This window comes from Ranitomeya imitator, chromosome 9 (assembly GCF_032444005.1).
Source record: "Ranitomeya imitator isolate aRanImi1 chromosome 9, aRanImi1.pri, whole genome shotgun sequence".
In the NCBI taxonomy this organism is placed as follows: domain Eukaryota; kingdom Metazoa; phylum Chordata; class Amphibia; order Anura; family Dendrobatidae; genus Ranitomeya; species Ranitomeya imitator.
The window spans coordinates 132,981,538-133,003,768 of NC_091290.1; the positions used below are offsets into that span (position 1 = coordinate 132,981,538).

The following is a 22,231-nucleotide window of genomic DNA, read 5'->3' on the forward strand; positions in this document are numbered from 1 at the left end:
CTCTATATAATTTGCAGAGGTCAATTTCACACCTTCAGGAACCTTAAAGGGCCCCACCAGCTGTTTCCCCATGATTCTGACCCAAAATATGACTCCTCCACCTCCTTGCTGATGTCGCAGCCTTGTTGGGATATGGTGGCCATCCACAAACCATCCACTACTCCATCCATCTGGACCATCCAGGGTTGCTCGACACTCATCAGACTGTTTGGAAATTAGTGTTCATGTATGTCTGGGCCCACTGCAACCGTTTCTGCTTGTGAACACTGTTTAGGGCTGGCCGAATATTAGGTTTATGCACCACAGCAAGCCTTTGAAGGATCCTACACCTTGAGGTTCGAAGGACTCCAGCAGCTTCAAATATCTGTTTACTGCTTTGTAATGGTATTTTGGCAGCTGCTCTCTTAATCCCATGAATTTGTCTGGCAGAAACCTTTCTCATTATGCCTTTATCTGCATGAACTCGGTCTGTGCTCTGTTTCAGTCACAAATCTCTTCCCAGTATGATGATCACTCTTAAGTTTTCGTGAAATATCTAATGTTTTCATACCTTGTCCAAGGCATTGCACTATTTAACGCTTTTCAGCAGCAGAGAGATCCTCTTTATTTCCCATATTGCTTGAAACCTGTGGCCTGCTTAATAATGTGGAACATCTATTTAAGTAGTTTTACTTTAATTAGAATCACCTGGAAAACTAATTATCACATGTGTTTAAGGGTACCGTCACACTATACGATTTACCTACAATCACGACCAGCGATATGACCTGGCCGTGATCGTAGGTAAATCGTAGTGTGGTCGCTGGGGAGCTGTCACACAGACAGCTCTCCAGCGACCAACGATGCCGAGGTCTGCTTTCACTTTACGGCCGGCAGTCACAGTGCTGGAAGCAGACGGCAAGGGACCTGACGGACACCAGAATGTAAGTATGTGCTGTTTGTTTTTTTTTAGTTTTACGCTTGTAACCAGGGTAAACATCGGGTTACTAAGCGCGGCCCTGCGCTTAGTTACCCGATGTTTACCCTGGTTAGAAGCAAACGCATCGCTGGATCGCATCGCTAGATCGGTGTCACACACACCGATCTAGCGATGACAGCGGGAGATCCAGCGATGAAAGAAAGTTCCATACGATCTGCTACGACGTACGATTCTCAGCAGGATCCCTGATCGCTGCTGCGTGTCAGACACAGCGATATCGTAACGATATCGCTGGAACGTCACGAATCGTACCGTCGTAGCGATCGAAATGGTATAGTGTGACGGTACCCTTAGATTGATTTCAGTGATCCATTGTGCCCTGAGACACAATACCATCCACGAGTTTATTTGAAAAACAAAAACAATTAAATCGTTATGATGCTTAAATCCAATTTGCATAATAATTTGGAACATGGTGTAGGACCACCCTGGGTTCTACACAGCCTATAGCGACACTCTCTGGTGCAGGATCTCAGTACTTACATATAGGATCACCTTGGACGCTACACCGCCTATAGCTACATTACAAGGTGCAGGTTCTCAGAACTTACATATAGGACCACCCTGGGCTCTAGACCCCTATAGCTACACTACTAGGTGCAGGTTCTCAGTACTTATATTATATAGAACCACCCTGGACTCTACACCATCTATAGCTACACTCCCTGGTGTAGGCTCTCATTACTTACATATAGGACCACACTTTGGACGCTACACCGCCCACAGCTACAATACAAGGTGCAGGTTCTCAGTACTTACATATAGGACCACCCTGGGCTCTAGACTGCCTATAGCTACACTATTAGGTGCAGGTTCTCAGTACTTATATTATATACAACCACCCTGGACTCTACACCATCTATAGCTACACTCCCCGGAGCAGGCTCACACGGTTTATATATAGGACCACCCTAAGTCTCCCTCTTTACTACATACACTTTTTATTTCTGCATCTGGCACCGGAGATGTTACAGGAGCAGCTGTCGCTTCTTCTCAAGTGTTTCACGTTGCGATGAGGCCGGGTCTTATGTTAGAAATAAAAGATTCTTTGATATAGCAGGGCACACAATTCTGCTCCAGCACACACACGACCCAGATGAAAAATCCACAGATGAGAACAAACATTTCATTTTGTGAACAGAGAATATTTTGATATCACGTTGCTCGTTTTTCCACTTTTAAAAATATAGATTTATGTTTTTACAAGAAACTCTTTGACAGTTTGAAAAAGAGGTTATCCTCCGATACAAAAAAAATAATATATTTATGCTCTTAACTGATCCTAGTCTAATAATTCTGCTCAGAAGAGTTATTGTCATCCAATCTGGCCAATTTATTCTGCGGGTAAACAGCATGGCTCGCAACGCGACACCGAGGGCAAATGCGGTTCATCTCTATGGGATATTGCCCTCCCACCTGCAAAGAACATAGTCCCTCTGCATGTACACAATAGGAGAGCGTAGAGTGAAAATTGGCTTTTGTTGCATTTGTTTTCTAGTTTTTCTGCTACAGGACTTCAGATCCATGTTTGGATGTAAAAATGAATTATAACAATCTATCTGGCTGCAATTACCACTAGGGGGCGCTTATTGCATATTGCTTATTATAGAGGTCAACATACTAATAATATGAAGTTAGCTCATAAGCTCCCCCTAGTGGTGACAGCAGGCAGACAAAATTTTATAAAATCGGTGGCGGTCGAGCTCTCAGCACCACCACCAATCAACTGATTGAAGGGGACCACAGTGGTCCAGCCAGAGCTGGGCCTATTCCAAGCTTATTTGGCTATTTTAATAACTTGGCGGCACATCTCCACCTGGACTTGCTCCTATTAACAGGTGCCCCAGTATTCATTTTGTGGGTGGTGCAGGTAATGGAGAAGATGTGATGACCAGAAGCTCTATGTGATGCAGGCTCTGCCAGAAATACTAGCTTGGCTTGGACCTGTAGTGTCATCCAGTTTGCCAGTAAGGGTGTGCGTGCTATTCAGCAGGAGTAATCGGTTCCTTGCTGTGATCAATGGGACAGCACCACCTACTACTTAAACTTTGCCAGTTATAGTTTATACTTGCTGTGGTTCCCTCCAGTTACTTTTCTGTTTTTGAACTTGTCCCGTCATTAGACTATCCTTCTGCCTGACGATTCTGTTTGTGACCTCCTAGTATTGAAGCAGGCTCCTGACCATACTTTACTGACCTCTCCACCAGCCAGTAGCTACTCCGTGGACCAAACCCAGGGGCCCCTGTGTAAGTCCAAATACCTGTACAGTGGTTAAAGGGTGAAAGTTTAGGCACTTCCTGGAACCTGGTAGATGGAGTGGCTATTGACTATCCTTCTGCCTGACAATTCTGTTTGTGACCTCCTATTATTGAAGCAGGCTCCTGACCATACTTTACTGACCTCTCCACCAGCCAGTAGCTACTCCGTGGACCAAACCCAGGGGCCCCTGTGTAGGTCCAAATACCTGTACAGTGGTTAAAGGGTGAAAGTTTAGGCACTTCCTGGAACCTGGTAGATGGAGTGGCTATTGACTATCCTTCTGCCTGACAATTCTGTTCATCACCCCCTATTATTGAAGCAGGTTCCTGACCATATTTTACCGACCTCTCCACCAGCCAGCAATTACTTCATGGACCAAACCCAAGGGCCCTAGTTTAAGTCCAAATACCTGTACAGTGGTTAAAGGGTGAAGGTCTGTGCACTCCGTGGGACCTGGTAGATGGAGTGGCTATTGCTAAATCTGTCCATAGAACCCCTACTTAGAGCTGCCATTCCACCACACATAGTGACCCCATGACACTTCCATAGATATCAACTAAAGGAGTCATTCATGAGCGTACATCCTTCAACTGACAAAAGCATTAGGGCAGCCCATTCTTGAGACAGATGATGGAACCCGCATCTATTAGACATTTATGACATGCCCATACATATGTAGTATAGCTAGCAATTTAAGTCAGAGATTTACTTTGGCATGTTGCCCTGGCTGACAACTCCTTTCATCGCTGCTGCCAAGTAATCTCAATCTATCCTCTGTGCCATAATAATTGAAAAGTTACTGTATCTTGGCAGCATCAACTAGGATAGATAACTCTTAGAACCTCTTTCTCTTTTGACACAATGCTATAAAAATGCCCAAAATTGCTTCCTCGTAATATCTAAAGGGAATGAATATAGAAAACGTGTTCCACAGGGTTTATTCGCAACGGATGAAGAAGATTGGATTCAGCGGTATCTCTTGAAAAAAAAAACATTAGGATAATTATGTCTGGGAAACAAACACAACTTATTTTTATCGGACTTTAAACATCCCTCGTTGGCACTTGGCCATGCGTCGTGCTTTATGGTGGTGATCAGTCAAGATATCAGACAGGATTAGCCAGCCGGAGGGATGGATATCACAAGCTGCGGGGAACATCTCTGTTTTTTTTTGTAAACTAAGAGAAAAACAACCACTGAAAAAAAAAAAAAAAAAAAAAGATTACGGAAATGGAAAAAGTAATTCCAGGGAGGGTCACTCAGAAAAAGCAAATTTTCTTTTGTGCTTCGCATGATCCCTTGGATGAGCTACAACAGGAAAATAATTGTGACATTGGTTGGCAGCGGCTGCCAGGTTTCTGGTTTTGATCCAAGCTCCTCTGATATTTTCTCTTTCATTCATTTGCACTTAGTGAGTGAGAGAAAGAGAGTGGGTGGAAGACAAGAGAAAGGACGAGAAAAAGGGATGTTGATGCCAATTGGGTTTTGTGACTCACAGTAACTTAACAAATCATGAAAAGTTGGAAGCGGAAAACGGGCTGCATGTCCTCCAAAGTGGGAGTCACTGCCGAACGTGAGCTAAGCAGATGTTTTGCTACTAATCATAGAGCATTGTCCATCAGGCTAGTAACTAACACAAAGGACTAGTTAATTGCTCGCTGTTAGCTTAGTTGTCATCAGAAAATTACTTATCACATTGTTTAAGAATCATTCTTCCTGCAGAAACGTTTTTCAGAAGTCTCATTATCATCACAGGCAGGATGACAGATAGCATTTCTATATAACACCATTTAGGCAATGTCACAGCTGGCCTGCTCCCCTTTCCTTCACAATGACTTTTGCACATTCTCATTAGATGCGAAAGGATGGGGTCAGAGTCAGTCTATTGCTGCTAATGTACATGTTTTTTTTTTTTTTTAAATAAAGACCTAGTGACTTATGTGAAAAAGGAAGATTTATAATTTTTTTCAATACATATCATGATGCTAAAAAAATAAAAAAAATATACAGTAGTCCTGAGTTTTGATAACACATTCTTTCTCTAACAATTTTTTCCCTATAAAATAAGAATTGCAATATGTTCTCTACACAACAAGCGACATAACGGACCACTAATGTTTGCATATTATGTTCATGACGATTGGAGTCCAGGGAACAACACAAGGAGAAAAAGGTTCTTTATAATCAGAATTTTACGGATCATTCATAGGTAGTTTTAAGAAAACTTGATGGATGTTTAATCGGAGCTAGGAGTGGCATCAAGAGTGTCTCACACTTGAGGACTTAGTATGTACAGTATGTGCATTACACAGATAGCTCATTGATTTAAGTATAGCCTGTGTAATTCTTTTTTTTTCCTCTGGAGGCACTGCAGGGAAATGTGGCACTTTCTGGCAGACTGATCCACTGATCAAAAATGATCACTGGGGGTCCCAGCTGAAGGACACTCTGATCAACTGTTAATTATTTTTTTTTAGCAAGACGCTTCTTGGATTGTCCAAAGTTGACAATACCTTTAATATATATCATGTTTTATGTGAACTTAAAAACTCCTTCTTGACTCTTTACCCTGCAACTACAAAAGCTGTTAATTTTACAAAAGTCAGAAGTCCAAAGACCAGCATGCAGCCAGATGATGGAGGATGGAAGGGGTGCAGGAGCTTCGGAATCAATCATGTTTTGTAGCTCCATTTCGACAGGGATCCAGGATGGGGCACTGGCCAGGTGCAATATCTCTATTTTGGGCATGGGCGGTATTAATCGAAATCGAGGGAATTATCCTTATTTTGCTAAATTGTACATCGGACATCTGCAGTTATTGAATAGTTTGTACGAATTGTGTTAATATGTTCCAACAATTTCCAAAAGAAATTAAGCCTCAGTATGTCAGCACTTCATGAGAGAATGCTCAGACCTTCCACCAGTCCAAAGACGTCACTACACCTCGTTGCATCCTTAGAGGCCCCTCTACAATGTGACATGTCCAGAAATTAACAATGAACACCCTATGGAGGGTGTACAGAGCCGAGCTTTAACCGAAGCTGCAAGGGGATTTCTCCAGTTCCTTATTTAATTGCTGGAATTCTACAGATGGTTTAACTGAAGCATAAAATATCCTGAGAGTTCCGAGCTCTCTTAGCGTTGAATGCCATCATATGGAAATAGAGCGGCCGCACTCAGCGCACAGATGTGAGCCTATGGCCTAGTTGTGCCAGTTCTGTCACTGGTCCTCACGAAATATCCTCTCATTAAAGCCAACAATGCGCAGCGATTCTACAGCCACAATGCTTGCTTCCAGATCATTGAAAATTCCATTACTGTGTATCCAGGCGGACGTAGGATGTAGGACTATTGTCTGCTGCAAAATTTCTTACAAATACACAGATTACGTGAGAGTAAGGGATAAGTATCAATTATTCTGCTCCGGAAAATGACTCTTGTTCTATTCACACTACCATCACTGCTTCGGTATACAGTATAATTGGGTTTGGCAGGAAGAATAGTAAAGCCAACAGTGTTACTTTTCCAAGAGACAACGCAATGAAAACCAATAGAAAAACTAGTGTTATAGAGTCTCATAAAATGAATATCTTTATTAAAATATATGATAAATAATGACACCGAATATACAAAAAGACAGAGCAGACCAAGAAGGGAGAACACTACACACACATATATATATATATTTATATATAAACAAATGATTTTATGGTAAGAAAATCCCCATGTCTATAAGGTTTATGCCTAGACTGCCAAAGAGGACCATGTCTGCCAGATTAAAAACATTGTACTTACATCCATTGATGTGACCAATTGAGGATGGGTGTTGTATTGTCAAAAGACCCCTACGCGCGTTTCACTCTAAGCTTCATCAGAGGGCATGTTTCTGTGTTCAGTGTCATTATTTACCATCTATTTTATTAAAGCTATACATTTTATGAGACTCTATAGCACCAGTTTTTCTGTTGGTTTTTAGAGTTGAGCAGTGCATCTTGGTATTTGTTAATTACACATGCTACGTATTTGTGTTGGTATTAATAGAGAACGCAATGAAACCTGAAGAACCTCAATAAAAAATCAATCAGGAAACATGATCTGGTACAGTGTCTGTTTTCCTTTAGGTTATTGCCGCTGAAATCGTAGATAATGACAATTAATTACGTCGAAGTGGGACTAGAAATCAAAAGAGGTGCCGAGGAATCCGACAAATTGGGAGGCAGTTCGGAGGGCTCCCATCCAGAAGCCATAAACCATTGACGTGCCCCATGGTCAGATGGGTTTGTACCATTTCTATAACACTTCTATCCACTATGGCAGAGGTACAACCGATTCTATAAAACATACTGACTCGACTGTATAAAAAGTTTTACTTTAGAATTTTGTTTTTAGTCTTCATATTGAGTTTATCTTTTTTTTCTAAAGATCTTCCAGTCTCTTGATTTTTGCCCTTACTGAACCTGCTGTGCCTCTATTTTTCTTTGCAGCTTTCAGGATTGAATCCCTTTTCTCAGCTTTACAGAATTTGTGAATTCTTTGGTTCATCTGATGTTTATACGCTTTATGTGTTTCTTTATATCTATGTTTTTATTCCATTGACTTTAGTTCCACAAATAAAAAAGGTCAAACCGAGACTGCTGTGAATGGAAAGGTAATCCCACTTTACAGTATCCTCTATGGGTTGTTTTTCCTACAAGAAGCAAAAAAATATATAATACTTCAAGGGAAAATGTATTTAATATGGATTTATTTAAAGAACAGAAGAAAATTAGATTAAAAAAAGTGATGCACAAATTTTATCAAATTTTAACTCATTTTTTTTATTTTGTTGCACCGAGGAAATCTTTTGCTACCCCCAAAAAATTGTCATTTTTCATTAGTAAGCTCTACAGGAGTACAAGAGAAGACTCATTTCCCGTCACATTAAGAAATTGGAAACATTGGAACATATTGAAAGTATACGTTATGTCGAGATACTTATCCACCATGTAATACCGATCATGGAGTTGTCTGATTGGTTCCAAATTTATTCGGCAGCAGGAAAACGACTTCAAACGTACTATCGTCATAGTAAAAAAAGAACAAGGAGTCCTGGAAGTGATGATCCGACCCCCGAGGAGCTCAGATCTCACATCATCCAGTATGTCAGGGATCATATAAAAAGACGGAAGGATTTGCACAAGGAATAAACACAGAAGACCAGGGGTTAGTTCTCCAAGATGTTTGGAGTAACCTCCCTGCCGATCTCCTTCAAAAACAGCATGCTTAGAAGAATCGATGAAGGCAAAGAGCGGTCACACCAAATATTGATTTACATTTCTCTTTTGTTCATTGATAAAAGTAAACTATTAACTATTCTATTTTTTAATTATTACTCTGTATAATTTTTCAAAACTTGCCTAAAACTTTAACCTTAAATGTGATCTGTGTTAAGGGGCCATTTTGATTAAAGCACCACAATAAGAACATGACTGGCTGCCGTACGCACCGGTTCGACTTGCATAAAGCGTATTCCAGTTGCCATCCTCCTATACCATCAATAAATCTTATTTCCGCTCCTTCCTCGAACGTCTTGCCGCTTTGTAAAGTCTTTAGATGTGATGCACAAAATACAAGCGGAGAACACACACTGAGCCATGTCACATCCCTCCCGCAGATGTCAGGTTATTATTAAACAATTGACGGGGTACGGTGCGGTAGCACACAGCGCTTATGTGATGCTGATGGGATGTCGTTAGTTTCCAAGCTACTTCGCCGACGATAAATCATAAAACTTTTTAACTAGAAATAATGGATTTCTGCGCCCTGCCACATTCGTACTTGACATCTTTATGCTTCCTGTCTCTTGAAAGACCAAACACAGAGGGAAAGCAACCTCCGTGCAGAACGACAGATTAAAGGGACTCCGCGTTTCGCTAAGTGAGAAGTAAATGAGGCGACGGCCGGCAGGATGCAATATCTGTACAATTAGAGGTAACTAAGCAAGCGGCTCAAAGGAACGTTGGCATCACAGGGGCAGGAATGGACTCGCTGAGCTGAAGATCAGAGAAGCCTCATGTTTAGTTCATTGACCTGGTGATCTACAGAGCATTATTCCAAGAAATATCACATTATAAGCCATTGGGTCTGCGGTCGCCTGAGAGTAGTATGGGAAAAGAAGAGACTAAAGAAAGTTAAGTCCATTATTGACTAATGAATCCATTTTTAATTCTGAGGAAGAATTAAAGGGGTTGTCCCGTGAAAACAAGATATCACTAGGGCTGGGCGAACCCGAACGGTAAAGTTTGGGTTCCGTACCTGACACCTAGAGTCTGTGCACGGTTATCGAACAAGTACTTCTCCAAAAAGTCCGTGTTACTGCACAAGCTCGGCAGCACAAACAAAGCTTGTGGAAAGTCTGCAGCTTTTCTGGTGTGGGAACTTCTGGCTCCATCACGACCAAGCCAAGCATGTCTGTAATTGGCACAGTATGCTAAAAAAAGGGGTTTCCACTATTTTTGATAACAAGCACAGGTAAAACAGACAGCTGCGGGCTTCAGCCCTCAGCTGTTTGGTTTATCTTGGCTGGTTACCAAAAATAAAGGGGTCCCTAAGCCAATTTTTTATTTTCTGTAAGGAGCTTCATAAACTGAATTAAGAAAACTAGGATCGTCGTGGGACCTCCATTTGAACTATGGTGAACTGGTGTGTATTTTATTTATTTTTAAAAATACAATGGGGAAAGAGGAAAATTGCTCGGGAAGTTTTAGGGTATGTTCACACGTTCCTGATTTCCATCCTTTTTTTTTCAGGACTGAAACCGCAGCTCTTGGCAGAAAACGCAGGTCCTTTTTTTGTGCTTTTTTGGTGCGTTTTTTGATGCGTTTTTTGATCCTTTTTTTATGCAGTTTTCTATGCAGAGTCTGTGTGTTTTCTAGGAAGTTTTTTTTAAGGTTAAAATGGCTGAAAATACCCTAACCCTACCCCTACCCCTAACCCTACCCCTAACCCTAGTGGAAAAAAAAAAAAATTCTTAATTTTTTTATTGTCCCTACCTATGGGGGTGACAAAGGGGAAGGGGTGTCATTTACTATTTTTTTATTTTGATCACTGAGATAGGTTATATCTCAGTGATCAAAATGCTCTTTGGAACGAATCTGCCGGCCGGCAGATTCGGCGGGCACACTGCGCATGCGCCCGCCATTTTGCAAGATGGCGGCGCCAAGGGAGAAGACGGCCGGACGGACACCGGGAGGCCGGGTAAGTATAAGGGGGGGAGATTAGGGCACGGGGGGGGGGCATCGGAGCACGGGGGGGGGCATCGGAGCACGGGGGGGAGGGGGCATCGGAGCACGGGGGTGGGGCATCGGAGCATGGGGGGGTGGGATCGGGGCAGCCACACTCCGCCCACGCACTTCCGCCCGCTTCCCCGCACTTCCTGCTGCAGCGGTTCGGCACCACAAACCGCAATAAAACCCGCAGATATATTTTTGATCTGCGGGTTTTACTGCGGGTTTGACCTCACAATGGAGGTCTATGGCTGCAGAACCGCTGCGGCTCCGAAAAAAGAAGTGACATGCTCCTTCTTTTTTCCCGCAGCTATTCAGCGCGGCTTTTTTTTTTTTAAATTCAGGATCATGTGCACAGCGGTTCCTGTTTTCCATAGGGTACATTGTACTGTACCCTGCATGGAAAACAGCTGCGGAACCGCAGCGGCAAAAACGCTGCGGTTCCGCAGTAAAAAACGCACTGTGTGAACATGGCCTTATTTTATATATAAAGATTTTTTTGTATGTTTTTCAAATAAAGATTTTTTTTCCTGTGTGTTTATTTCTATTTTTATTTAATGGGGTTGTCTGATAGACGCCGTCCCCATTACTAACCCCTTAGCTTGATGTCAACAGAAATTACACAGCTGACATCAACCCCCCAAATATTACTCCACTTGCCAGTGCAACAGGACAAGCAGGAAGACCAAGGCTAAGTGCAAGAATTTATGGGGAGGCCGGGGTTTTTATTTTTGATTTTCTCTCAATGTTAAAATTACCCTACACTTAAAATTATAGACTGTTGATGTGAAAAAAATTTCAAAATCAGCGAGGGATCAAATACATATTTCCCCCACTGTATATATGCAGTAACTCCCCCAGCAGAATAGTGAATGCAGCTCTGGATGATAATACAGGATGTAACTCAGGATCAGTAATTTACTGTATGTACACAGTGACTGCACCAGCAGAATAGTGAGTGCAGCTCTGGGGTATAATACAGGATGTAACTCAGGATCAGTAATATAATGTATGTGCACAGTGACTGCACCAGCAGAATAGTGAGTGCAGCTCTGCAGTATAATACAGGATGTAACTCAGGATCAGTAATGTAATGTATGTACACAGTGACTGCACCAGCAGAATAGTGAGTGCAGCTCTGGGGTATAATACAGGATGTAACTCAGGATCAGTAATGTATGTACACGGTGACTGCACCAGAAGAATAGTGAGTGCAGCTCTGGAGTACAATACAGGATGTAACCCAGGATCAGTAATGTAATGTATGTACACAGTGACTGCACCAGCAGAATATTGAGTGCAGCTCTGGAGTATAGTACAGGATGTTACTCAGGATCAGTAATGTAATGTATGTACACAGTGACTGCACCAGCAGAATAGTGAGTGCAGCTCTGGAGTATAATACAGGCTGTAACTCAGGATCAGTAACGTAATGTATGTACACAGTGACTGCACCGGCAGAATAGTGAGTGCAGCTCTGGGGTATAATACAGGATGTGACTCAGGATCAGTAATGTATGTACACAGTGACGGCACCAGCAGAATAGTGAGCGCAGCTCTGCAGTATAATACAGGATGTAACTCAGGATCAGTAATGTAATGTATGTACACAGTGACTGCACCGGCAGAATAGTGAGTGCAGCTCTGGGGTATAATACAGGATGTAACTCAGGATCAGTAATGTAATGTATGTACACAGTGACTGCACCAGCAGAATAGTGAGTGCAGCTCTGGAGTATAATACAGGCTGTAACTCAGGATCAGTAATGTAATGTATGTACACAGTGATTGCACCAGCATAATAGTGAGTGCAGCTCTGGGGTATAATAAAGGATGTAACTCAGGATTAGTAATGTAATGTATGTACACAGTGACTGCACCAGCAGAATAGTGAGTGCAGCTCTGGAGTATAATACAGGCTGTAACTCAGGATCAGTAATGTAATGTATGTACACAGTGATTGCACCAGCATAATAGTGAGTGCAGCTCTGGGGTATAATACAGGATGTAACTCAGGATCAGTAATATAATGTATGTGCACAGTGACTGCACCAGCAGAATAGTGAGTGCAGCTCTGCAGTATAATACAGGATGTAACTCAGGATCAGTAATGTAATGTATGTACACAGTGACTGCACCAGCAGAATAGTGAGCGCAGCTATGGAGTATAATACAGGATATAACCCAGGATCAGTAATGTAATGTATGTACACAGTGACTGCACCAGCAGAATAGTGAGTGCAGCTCTGGAGTATAGTACAGGATGTAACTCAGGATCAGTAATGTAATGTATGTACACAGTGACTGCACCAGCAGAATAGTGAGTGCAGCTCTTGGGTATAATACAGGATGTAACTCAGGATCAGTAATGTAATGTATGTACACAGTGACTGCACCAGCAGAATAGTGAGCGCAGCGCTGCAGTATAATACAGGATGTAACTCAGGATCAGTAATGTAATGTATGTACACAGTGACTGCAACAGCAGAATAGTGAGCGCAGCTCTGCAGTATAATACAGGATGTAACTCAGGATCAGTAATGTAATGTATGTACACAGGGACTGCACCAGCAGAATAGTGAGTGCAGCTCTGGGGTATAATACAGGATGTAACTCAGGATCAGTAATGTATGTACACGGTGACTGCACCAGCAGAATAGTGAGTGCAGCTCTGGAGTACAATACAGGATGTAACCCAGGATCAGTAATGTAATGTATGTACACAGTGACTGCACCAGCAGAATATTGAGTGCAGCTCTGGAGTATAATACAGGCTGTAACTCAGGATCAGTAACATAATGTATGTACACAGTGACTGCACCGGCAGAATAGTGAGTGCAGCTCTGGGGTATAATACAGGATGTGACTCAGGATCAGTAATGTATGTACACAGTGACTGCACCAGCAGAATAGTGAGCGCAGCTCTGCAGTATAATACAGGATGTAACTCAGGATCAGTAATGTAATGTATGTACACAGTGACTGCACCGGCAGAATAGTGAGTGCAGCTCTGGGGTATAATACAGGATGTAACTCAGGATCAGTAATGTAATGTATGTACACAGTGACTGCACCAGCAGAATAGTGAGTGCAGCTCTGGAGTATAATACAGGCTGTAACTCAGGATCAGTAATGTAATGTATGTACACAGTGATTGCACCAGCATAATAGTGAGTGCAGCTCTGGGGTATAATAAAGGATGTAACTCAGGATTAGTAATGTAATGTATGTACACAGTGACTGCACCAGCAGAATAGTGAGTGCAGCTCTGGAGTATAATACAGGCTGTAACTCAGGATCAGTAATGTAATGTATGTACACAGTGATTGCACCAGCATAATAGTGAGTGCAGCTCTGGGGTATAATACAGGATGTAACTCAGGATCAGTAATATAATGTATGTGCACAGTGACTGCACCAGCAGAATAGTGAGTGCAGCTCTGCAGTATAATACAGGATGTAACTCAGGATCAGTAATGTAATGTATGTACACAGTGACTGCACCAGCAGAATAGTGAGCGCAGCTATGGAGTATAATACAGGATATAACCCAGGATCAGTAATGTAATGTATGTACACAGTGACTGCACCAGCAGAATAGTGAGTGCAGCTCTGGAGTATAGTACAGGATGTAACTCAGGATCAGTAATGTAATGTATGTACACAGTGACTGCACCAGCAGAATAGTGAGTGCAGCTCTTGGGTATAATACAGGATGTAACTCAGGATCAGTAATGTAATGTATGTACACAGTGACTGCACCAGCAGAATAGTGAGCGCAGCGCTGCAGTATAATACAGGATGTAACTCAGGATCAGTAATGTAATGTATGTACACAGTGACTGCAACAGCAGAATAGTGAGCGCAGCTCTGCAGTATAATACAGGATGTAACTCAGGATCAGTAATGTAATGTATGTACACAGTGACTGCACCGGCAGAATAGTGAGTGCAGCTCTGGAGTATAATACAGGCTGTAACTCAGGATCAGTAATGTAATGTATGTACACAGTGATTGCACCAGCATAATAGTGAGTGCAGCTCTGGGGTATGATACAGGCTGTAACTCAGGATCAGTAATGTAATGTATGTACACAGTGATTGCACCAGCAGAATAGTGAGTGCAGCTCTGGAGTATAATACAGGATGTAACTCAGGATCAGTAATGTAATGTATGTACACAGTGACTGCACCAGCAGAATAGTGAGTGCAGCTCTTGGGTATAATACAGGATGTAACTCAGGATCAGTAATGTAATGTATGTACACAGTGACTGCACCAGCAGAATAGTGAGCGCAGCGCTGCAGTATAATACAGGATGTAACTCAGGATCAGTAATGTAATGTATGTACACAGTGACTGCACCGGCAGAATAGTGAGTGCAGCTCTGGAGTATAATACAGGCTGTAACTCAGGATCAGTAATGTAATGTATGTACACAGTGATTGCACCAGCATAATAGTGAGTGCAGCTCTGGGGTATGATACAGGCTGTAACTCAGGATCAGTAATGTAATGTATGTACACAGTGATTGCACCAGCAGAATAGTGAGTGCAGCTCTGGAGTATAATACAGGATGTAACTCAGGATCAGTAATGTAATGTATGTACATAGTGACTGCACCGGCAGAATAGTGAGTGCAGCTCTGGGGTATAATACAGGATGTAACTCAGGATCATAACTCAGGATCAGTAATGTAATGTATGTACACAGTGACTGCACCAGCAGAATAGTGAGTGCAGCTCTGGAGTATAATACAGGCTGTAACTCAGGATCAGTAATGTAATGTATGTACACAGTGATTGCACCAGCATAATAGTGAGTGCAGCTCTGGGGTATAATACAGGCTGTAACTCAGGATCAGTAATGTAATGTATGTACACAGTGATTGCACCAGCAGAATAGTGAGTGCAGCTCTGGGGTATAATAAAGGATGTAACTCAGGATTAGTAATGTAATGTATGTACACAGTGACTGCACCAGCAGAATAGTGAGTGCAGCTCTGGAGTATAATACAGGATGTAACTCAGGATCAGTAATGTAATGTATGTACACAGTGACTGCACCGGCAGAATAGTGAGTGCAGCTCTGGGGTATAATACAGGATGTAACTCAGGATCAGTAATGTAATGTATGTACACAGTGATTGCACCAGCAGAATAGTGAGTGCAGCTCTGGGGTATAATAAAGGATGTAACTCAGGATTAGTAATGTAATGTATGCACACAGTGACTGCACCAGCAGAATAGTGATTGCAGCTCTGGAGTATAATACAGGATGTAACTCATGATCATAACTCAGGATCAGTAATGTAATGTATGTACACAGTGTCTGCACCAGCAGAATAGTGAGTGCAGCTCTAGAGTATAATACAGGATGTAACTTAGGGTCAGTAATATAATGTATGTACACAGTGACTGCACCAGCAGAATACTGAGTGCAGCTCTGGAGTATAATACAGGATATAACTCAGGATCAGTAATGTAATGCATGTACACAGTGACTGCACCAGCAGAATAGTGAGTGCAGCTCTGGAGTATAATACAGGATGTAACTCAGGATCAGTAATGTAATGTATGTACACAGTGACTGCACCAGCAGAATAGTGAGCGCAGCTCTGGAGTATAATACAGGATGTAACTCAGGATCAGTAATGTAATGTATGTACACAGTGACTGCACCAGCAGAATAGTGAGTGGAGCTCTGGGGTATAATACCGGATGTAACTCAGGATCAGTAATGTAATGTATGTACACAGTGACTGCACCAGCAGAATAGTGAGTGCAGCTCTGGGGTATAATACCGGATGTAACTCAGGATCAGTAATGTAATGTATGTACATAGTGACTGCACAAGCAGAATAGTGAGTGCAGCTCTGGAGTATAATACAGGATGTAACTCAGGATCAGTAATGTAATGTATGTACACAGTGACTGTACCAGCAGAATAGTGAGTGCAGCTCTGGGGTATAATTCAGGATGTAACTCAGGATCAGTAATGTAATGTATGTACACAGTGACTGCACCAGCAGAATAGTGAGTGCAGCTCTGCGGTATAATACAGGATGTAACTCAGGATCAGTACAGGATGTTATACTTTTTATATAGATTCATTCTCTATAACATGCAGTTTGTGACTCACCAGATATCGCACTTTGTGTTGTATCCGGTGTTAGAAAACAGCTCGGGGCTCATGTAGGAAGCAGTCCCTGTTATAGTAGTGGCCATATCAGGTGGAGCAAGGATGCGTGACACACCAAAGTCACCTAACACACAAACCAAGATAATTTCATTAGATTAATTTCCTGTATGATAATCCACCTAATAGTTACACTTTGCCCGCAAATACGTAATAGCGGAATGCTATTAAATTCACTTATTTTCTACCTTTTATAGCATAACTGGAAATATAAATATCAGGCCATTGTAGTCTAGATAATGTTCTCAGGAGGCTTGATATATAGTAAGGAGATATTGTAGTTAAAAGTGACTTTTCAAATAACAATTTAAAAAAAAATAATGATTTGCACTTTATTCAAAATGATAAAAATAAATGCTTTCACCACACTTTACTTACATTACACATTGTTCTTTCATATTCCTAGTACAAACATGCACACAATCGTTTTCACTTCACAGGTGTGCCCTGTCAGGTTTAACAAGTGGGATTTCTTGCCTTATAAATGGGGTTGGGACCATCAGTTGTGTTGTGCAGAAGTCTGGTGGATACACAGCTGATAGTCCTACTGAATAGACTGTTAGAATTTGTATTATGGCAAGAAAAAAGCAGCTAAGTAAAGAAAAACGAGTGGCCATCATTACTTTAAGAAATGAAGGTCAGTCAGTCCGAAAAATTGGGAAAACTTTGAAAGTGTCCCCAAGTGCAGTGGCAAAAACCATCAAGTGCTACAAAAAAACTGTCTCACATGAGGACTGCCCCAGGAAAGGAAGACCAAGAGTCACCTCTGCTTCTGTGGATAAGTTTATCCGGGTCACCAGCCTCAGAAATCGCAGGTTAGCAGCAGCTCAGATTAGAGACCAGGTCAGTGCCACACAGAGTTCCAGCAGCAGACACATCTCTACAACAACTGTTAAGAGGAGACTTTGTGCAGCAGGCCTTCATGGTAAAATAGCTGCTAGGAAACCGCTGCTAAGGACAGGCAACAAGCAGAAGAGACTTGTTTTGGGCTAAAGAACACAAGGAATGGACATTAGACCAGTGGAAATCTGTGCTTTGGTCTGATGAGTCCAAATTTGAGATCTTTGGTTCCAACCACTGTGTCTTTGTGCAACGCAGAAAAGGTGAACGGATGGACTCTACATGCCTGGCTCCCACCGTGAAGCATGGAGGAGGAGGTGTGATGGTGTGGGGGGGCTTTGCTGGTGACACTGTTGGGGATTTATTCAAAATTGAAGGCACACTGAACCAGCATGGCTACCACAGCATCTTGCAGCGGCATGCTATTCCATCCGGTTTGCGTTTAGTTGGACCATCATTTATTTTTCAACAGGACAATGACTGTTATGACCTGGTGGTCAGGACAATAATGGACCTGGTGGTTAAGAGCACACGGAATGACCTGATAGTTACTGATAATAAAGGACGAGCTCTGGGACGTGGGAACTCTGCTGACCGCAATCCCTAATCCTATCAAACATACTAGAAATAGCCGTGGATTGCGCCTAACGCTCCCTATGCAACTCGGCACAGCCTAAGGAACTAGCTAGCCCTGAAGATAGAAAAATAAAGCCTACCTTGCCTCAGAGAAATTCCCCAAAGGAAAAGGCAGCCCCCCACATATAATGACTGTGAGTAAAGATGAAAATACAAACACAGAGATGAAATAGATTTAGCAAAGTGAGGCCCGACTTACTGAACAGACCGAGGATAGGAAAGGTTACTTTGCGGTCAGCACAAAAACCTACAAAAAGACCACGCAGAGGGCGCAAAAAGACCCTCCGCACCGACTCACGGTGCGGAGGCGCTCCCTCTGCGTCCCAGAGCTTCCAGCAAGCAAGACAACAATAAAAATAGCAAGCTGGACAGAAAAATAGCAAACCAAAGAAATACAAGCTGGAACTTAGCTTCTGCTGGGAAGACAGGACACAAGAACGATCCAGGAGTGAACTAGACCAATACTGGAACATTGACAGGTGGCATGGAGCAAAGATCTAAGTGGAGTTAAATAGAGCAGCCAGCTAACGAATTAACCTCGTCACCTGAGGAAGGAAACTCAGAAACACCCACCAGAGGAAGTCCATGGACAGAACCAGCCGAAGTACCATTCATGACCACAGGAGGGAGCCCGACAACAGAATTCACAACAGTACCCCCCCCCCCTTGAGGAGGGGTCACTGAACCCTCACCAGAGCCCCCAGGCCGACCAGGATGAGCCAAATGAAAGGCACGAACCAGATCGGCAGCATGAACATCAGAGGCAAAAACCCAGGAATTATCTTCCTGACCATAACCCTTCCACTTGACCAGGTACTGGAGTTTCCGTCTCGAAACACGAGAATCCAAAATCTTCTCCACCACATACTCCAACTCCCCCTCAACCAACACCGGGGCAGGAGGATCAACGGATGGAACCACAGGCGCCACGTATCTCCGCAATAACGACCTATGGAACACATTATGGATGGCAAAAGAAGCAGGAAGGGCCAAACGAAATGACACAGGATTGATAACCTCAGAAATCTTATACGGACCAATGAAACGAGGCTTAAACTTAGGAGAGGAAACCTTCATAGGAACATAACGAGACGACAACCAAACCAAATTCCCAACACGAAGTCGGGGACCCACACAGCGCCGGCGGTTAGCGAAACGTTGAGCCTTCTCCTGGGACAATGTCAAATTGTCCACCACATGAGTCCAAATCTGCTGCAACCTATCCACCACAGTATCTACACCAGGACAGTCCGAAGACTCAACCTGCCCTGAAGAGAAACGAGGATGGAAACCAGAATTGCAGAAAAACGGCGAAACCAAAGTAGCCGAGCTGGCCCGATTATTAAGGGCGAACTCAGCCAATGGCAAAAAGGACACCCAATCATCCTGATCAGCAGAAACAAAGCATCTCAGATATGTTTCCAAAGTTTGATTAGTTTGTTTGGTTTGGCCATTTGTCTGAGGATGGAAAGCCGAGGAAAAAGACAAATCAATGCCCATCCTTGCACAAAAGGATCGCCAAAACCTCGAAACAAACTGGGAACCTCTGTCAGAAACGATGTTCTCCGGGATACCATGTAAACGAACCACATGCTGGAAAAATAATGGCACCAAATCAGAGGAGGAAGGCAATTTAGACAAAGGTACCAAATGGACCATCTTAGAAAAGCGATCACAAACCACCCAAATGACCGACATCTTTTGAGAGACGGGGAGATTCGAAATAAAATCCATAGAAATATGCGTCCAGGGCCTCTTCGGGACCGGCAAGGGCAAAAGCAACCCACTGGCACGAGAACAGCAGGGCTTAGCCCGAGCACAAGTCCCACAGGACTGCACAAAAGAACGCACATCCCGTGACAAAGACAGCCACCAAAAGGATCTAGCCACCAAATCTCTGGTACCAAAGATTCTAGGATGCCCAGCCAACACTGAACAATGAATCTCAGAGATGACTCTACTAGTCCATCTATCAGGGACAAACAGTTTCTCCGCTGGGCAACGGTCAGGTCTATCAGCCTGAAATTTTTGCAGCACCCTCCGCAAATCAGGGGAGATGGCAGACAAAATTACCCCCTCTTTGAGAATACCCGCCGGCTCAGGAACACCCGGAGAGTCAGGCACAAAACTCCTTGACAGGGCATCAGCCTTCACATTCTTAGAGCCCGGAAGGTACGAAACCACAAAATCAAAACGGGAGAAAAATAACGACCATCGAGCCTGTCTCGGATTCAACCGTTTGGCAGATTCAAGATAAGTCAAATTCTTGTGATCTGTCAAGACCACCACGCGATGCTTGGCTCCTTCAAGCCAATGACGCCACTCCTCGAATGCCCACTTCATGGCCAACAACTCACGATAACCAACATCAAAATAACGCTCAGCAGGCAAAAACTTTCTAGAAAAGAAAGCACATGGCTTCATCACCGAGCCATCAGAACTTCTTTGCGACAAAACAGCCCCTGCTCCAATCTCAGAAGCATCAACCTCAACCTGAAACGGGAGCGAAACATCTGGCTGGCACAACACAGGGGCAGAAGAAAAACGACGCTTCAACTCCTGAAAAGCCTCTACAGCTGCAGAAGACCAATTGACCACATCAGCACCCTTCTTGGTCAAATCAGTCAACGGTTTACCAACAGTAGAAAAATTAGCGATGAAGCGCCGATAAAAATTAGCAAAGCCCAGGAACTTTTGCAGGCTCTTCACAGATGTCGGCTGAGTCCAATCGTAAATGGCCTGGACTTTAACAGGGTCCATCTCGATAGTAGAAGGGGAAAAAATGAACCCCAAAAATGAAACCTTCTGAACTCCAAAGAGACACTTTGACCCCTTCACAAACAAGGAATTCGCACGAAGGACCTGGAACACCATCCTGACCTGCTTCACATGAGACTCCCAATCATCCGAAAAGACCAAAATATCATCCAAATACACAATCAGGAATTTATCCAGGTACTCTCGGAAGATGTCATGCATAAAGGACTGAAATACTGATGGAGCATTGGAAAGCCCGAATGGCATAACCAGGTACTCAAAATGGCCCTCGGGCGTATTAAATGCTGTTTTCCATTCATCGCCTTGTTTAATACGCACAAGATTATACGCCCCTCGAAGATCTATCTTGGTGAACCAACTAGCCCCTTTAATACGAGCAAACAAATCAGACAGCAACGGCAAAGGATACTGAAATTTGACTGTAATTTTATTAAGAAGGCGGTAATCAATACAAGGTCTCAAAGAACCATCCTTCTTGGCCACAAAAAAGAACCCTGCTCCTAACGGTGATGACGACGGGCGAATATGGCCTTTCTCGAAGGATTCCTTTATATAACTCCGCATAGCGGCGTGTTCTGGCACAGATAAATTGAACAATCGGCCCTTAGGAAACTTACTACCAGGAATCAAATTAATAGCACAATCGCAATCCCTATGAGGAGGTAGGGCACTGGCTTTGGGCTCATCAAATACATCCCGATAATCCGACAAAAACTCTGGAACTTCAGAAGGAGTGGAAGACGAAATAGACAAAAATGGAACATCACCATGTACCCCCTGGCAACCCCAGCTGGACACAGACATAGATTTCCAGTCCAATACTGGATTATGAACCTGTAGCCATGGCAACCCCAAAACGACCACATCATGCAGATTATGCAACACCAGAAAGTGGATATCCTCCTGATGTGTAGGAGCCATGCACATGGTCAATTGGGTCCAGTACTGAGGCTTATTCTTGGCCAAAGGCGTAGCATCAATTCCTCTCAATGGAATAGGATACTGCAAGGGCTCCAAGAAAAAAACACAGCGCCTAGCATACTCCAAGTCCATCAAATTCAGGGCAGCGCCTGAATCCACAAATGCAATAACAGAATAGGATGACAAAGAGCATATCAGAGTAACGGACAATAAAAATTTAGACTGTACCGTACCAATGGTGGCCGACCTAGCGAACCGCTTAGTGCGCTTAGGACAATCGGAGATAGCATGAGTGGAATCACCACAGTAAAAACATAGCCCATTCTGACGTCTGTGTTCTTGCTGTTCAGCTCTGG

At 43.1% G+C, this 22,231-nt stretch overlaps 1 protein-coding gene across 5 annotated transcripts in view; it reads right to left on the reverse strand.

Moving 5' to 3' along the window:
* LOC138648963 (serine/threonine-protein kinase Nek11-like) overlaps positions 1-22,231 on the reverse strand; it is a 247,426-nt gene that overhangs the window by 127,498 nt on the left and 97,697 nt on the right. For all 5 annotated transcript variants that reach the window (XM_069738971.1, XM_069738970.1, XM_069738973.1 and 2 more), the window contains one exon: positions 16,644-16,767. In XM_069738971.1, the coding sequence (XP_069595072.1) occupies positions 16,644-16,767 (124 nt within the window). The remainder of the gene's footprint in view (positions 1-16,643; positions 16,768-22,231) is intronic.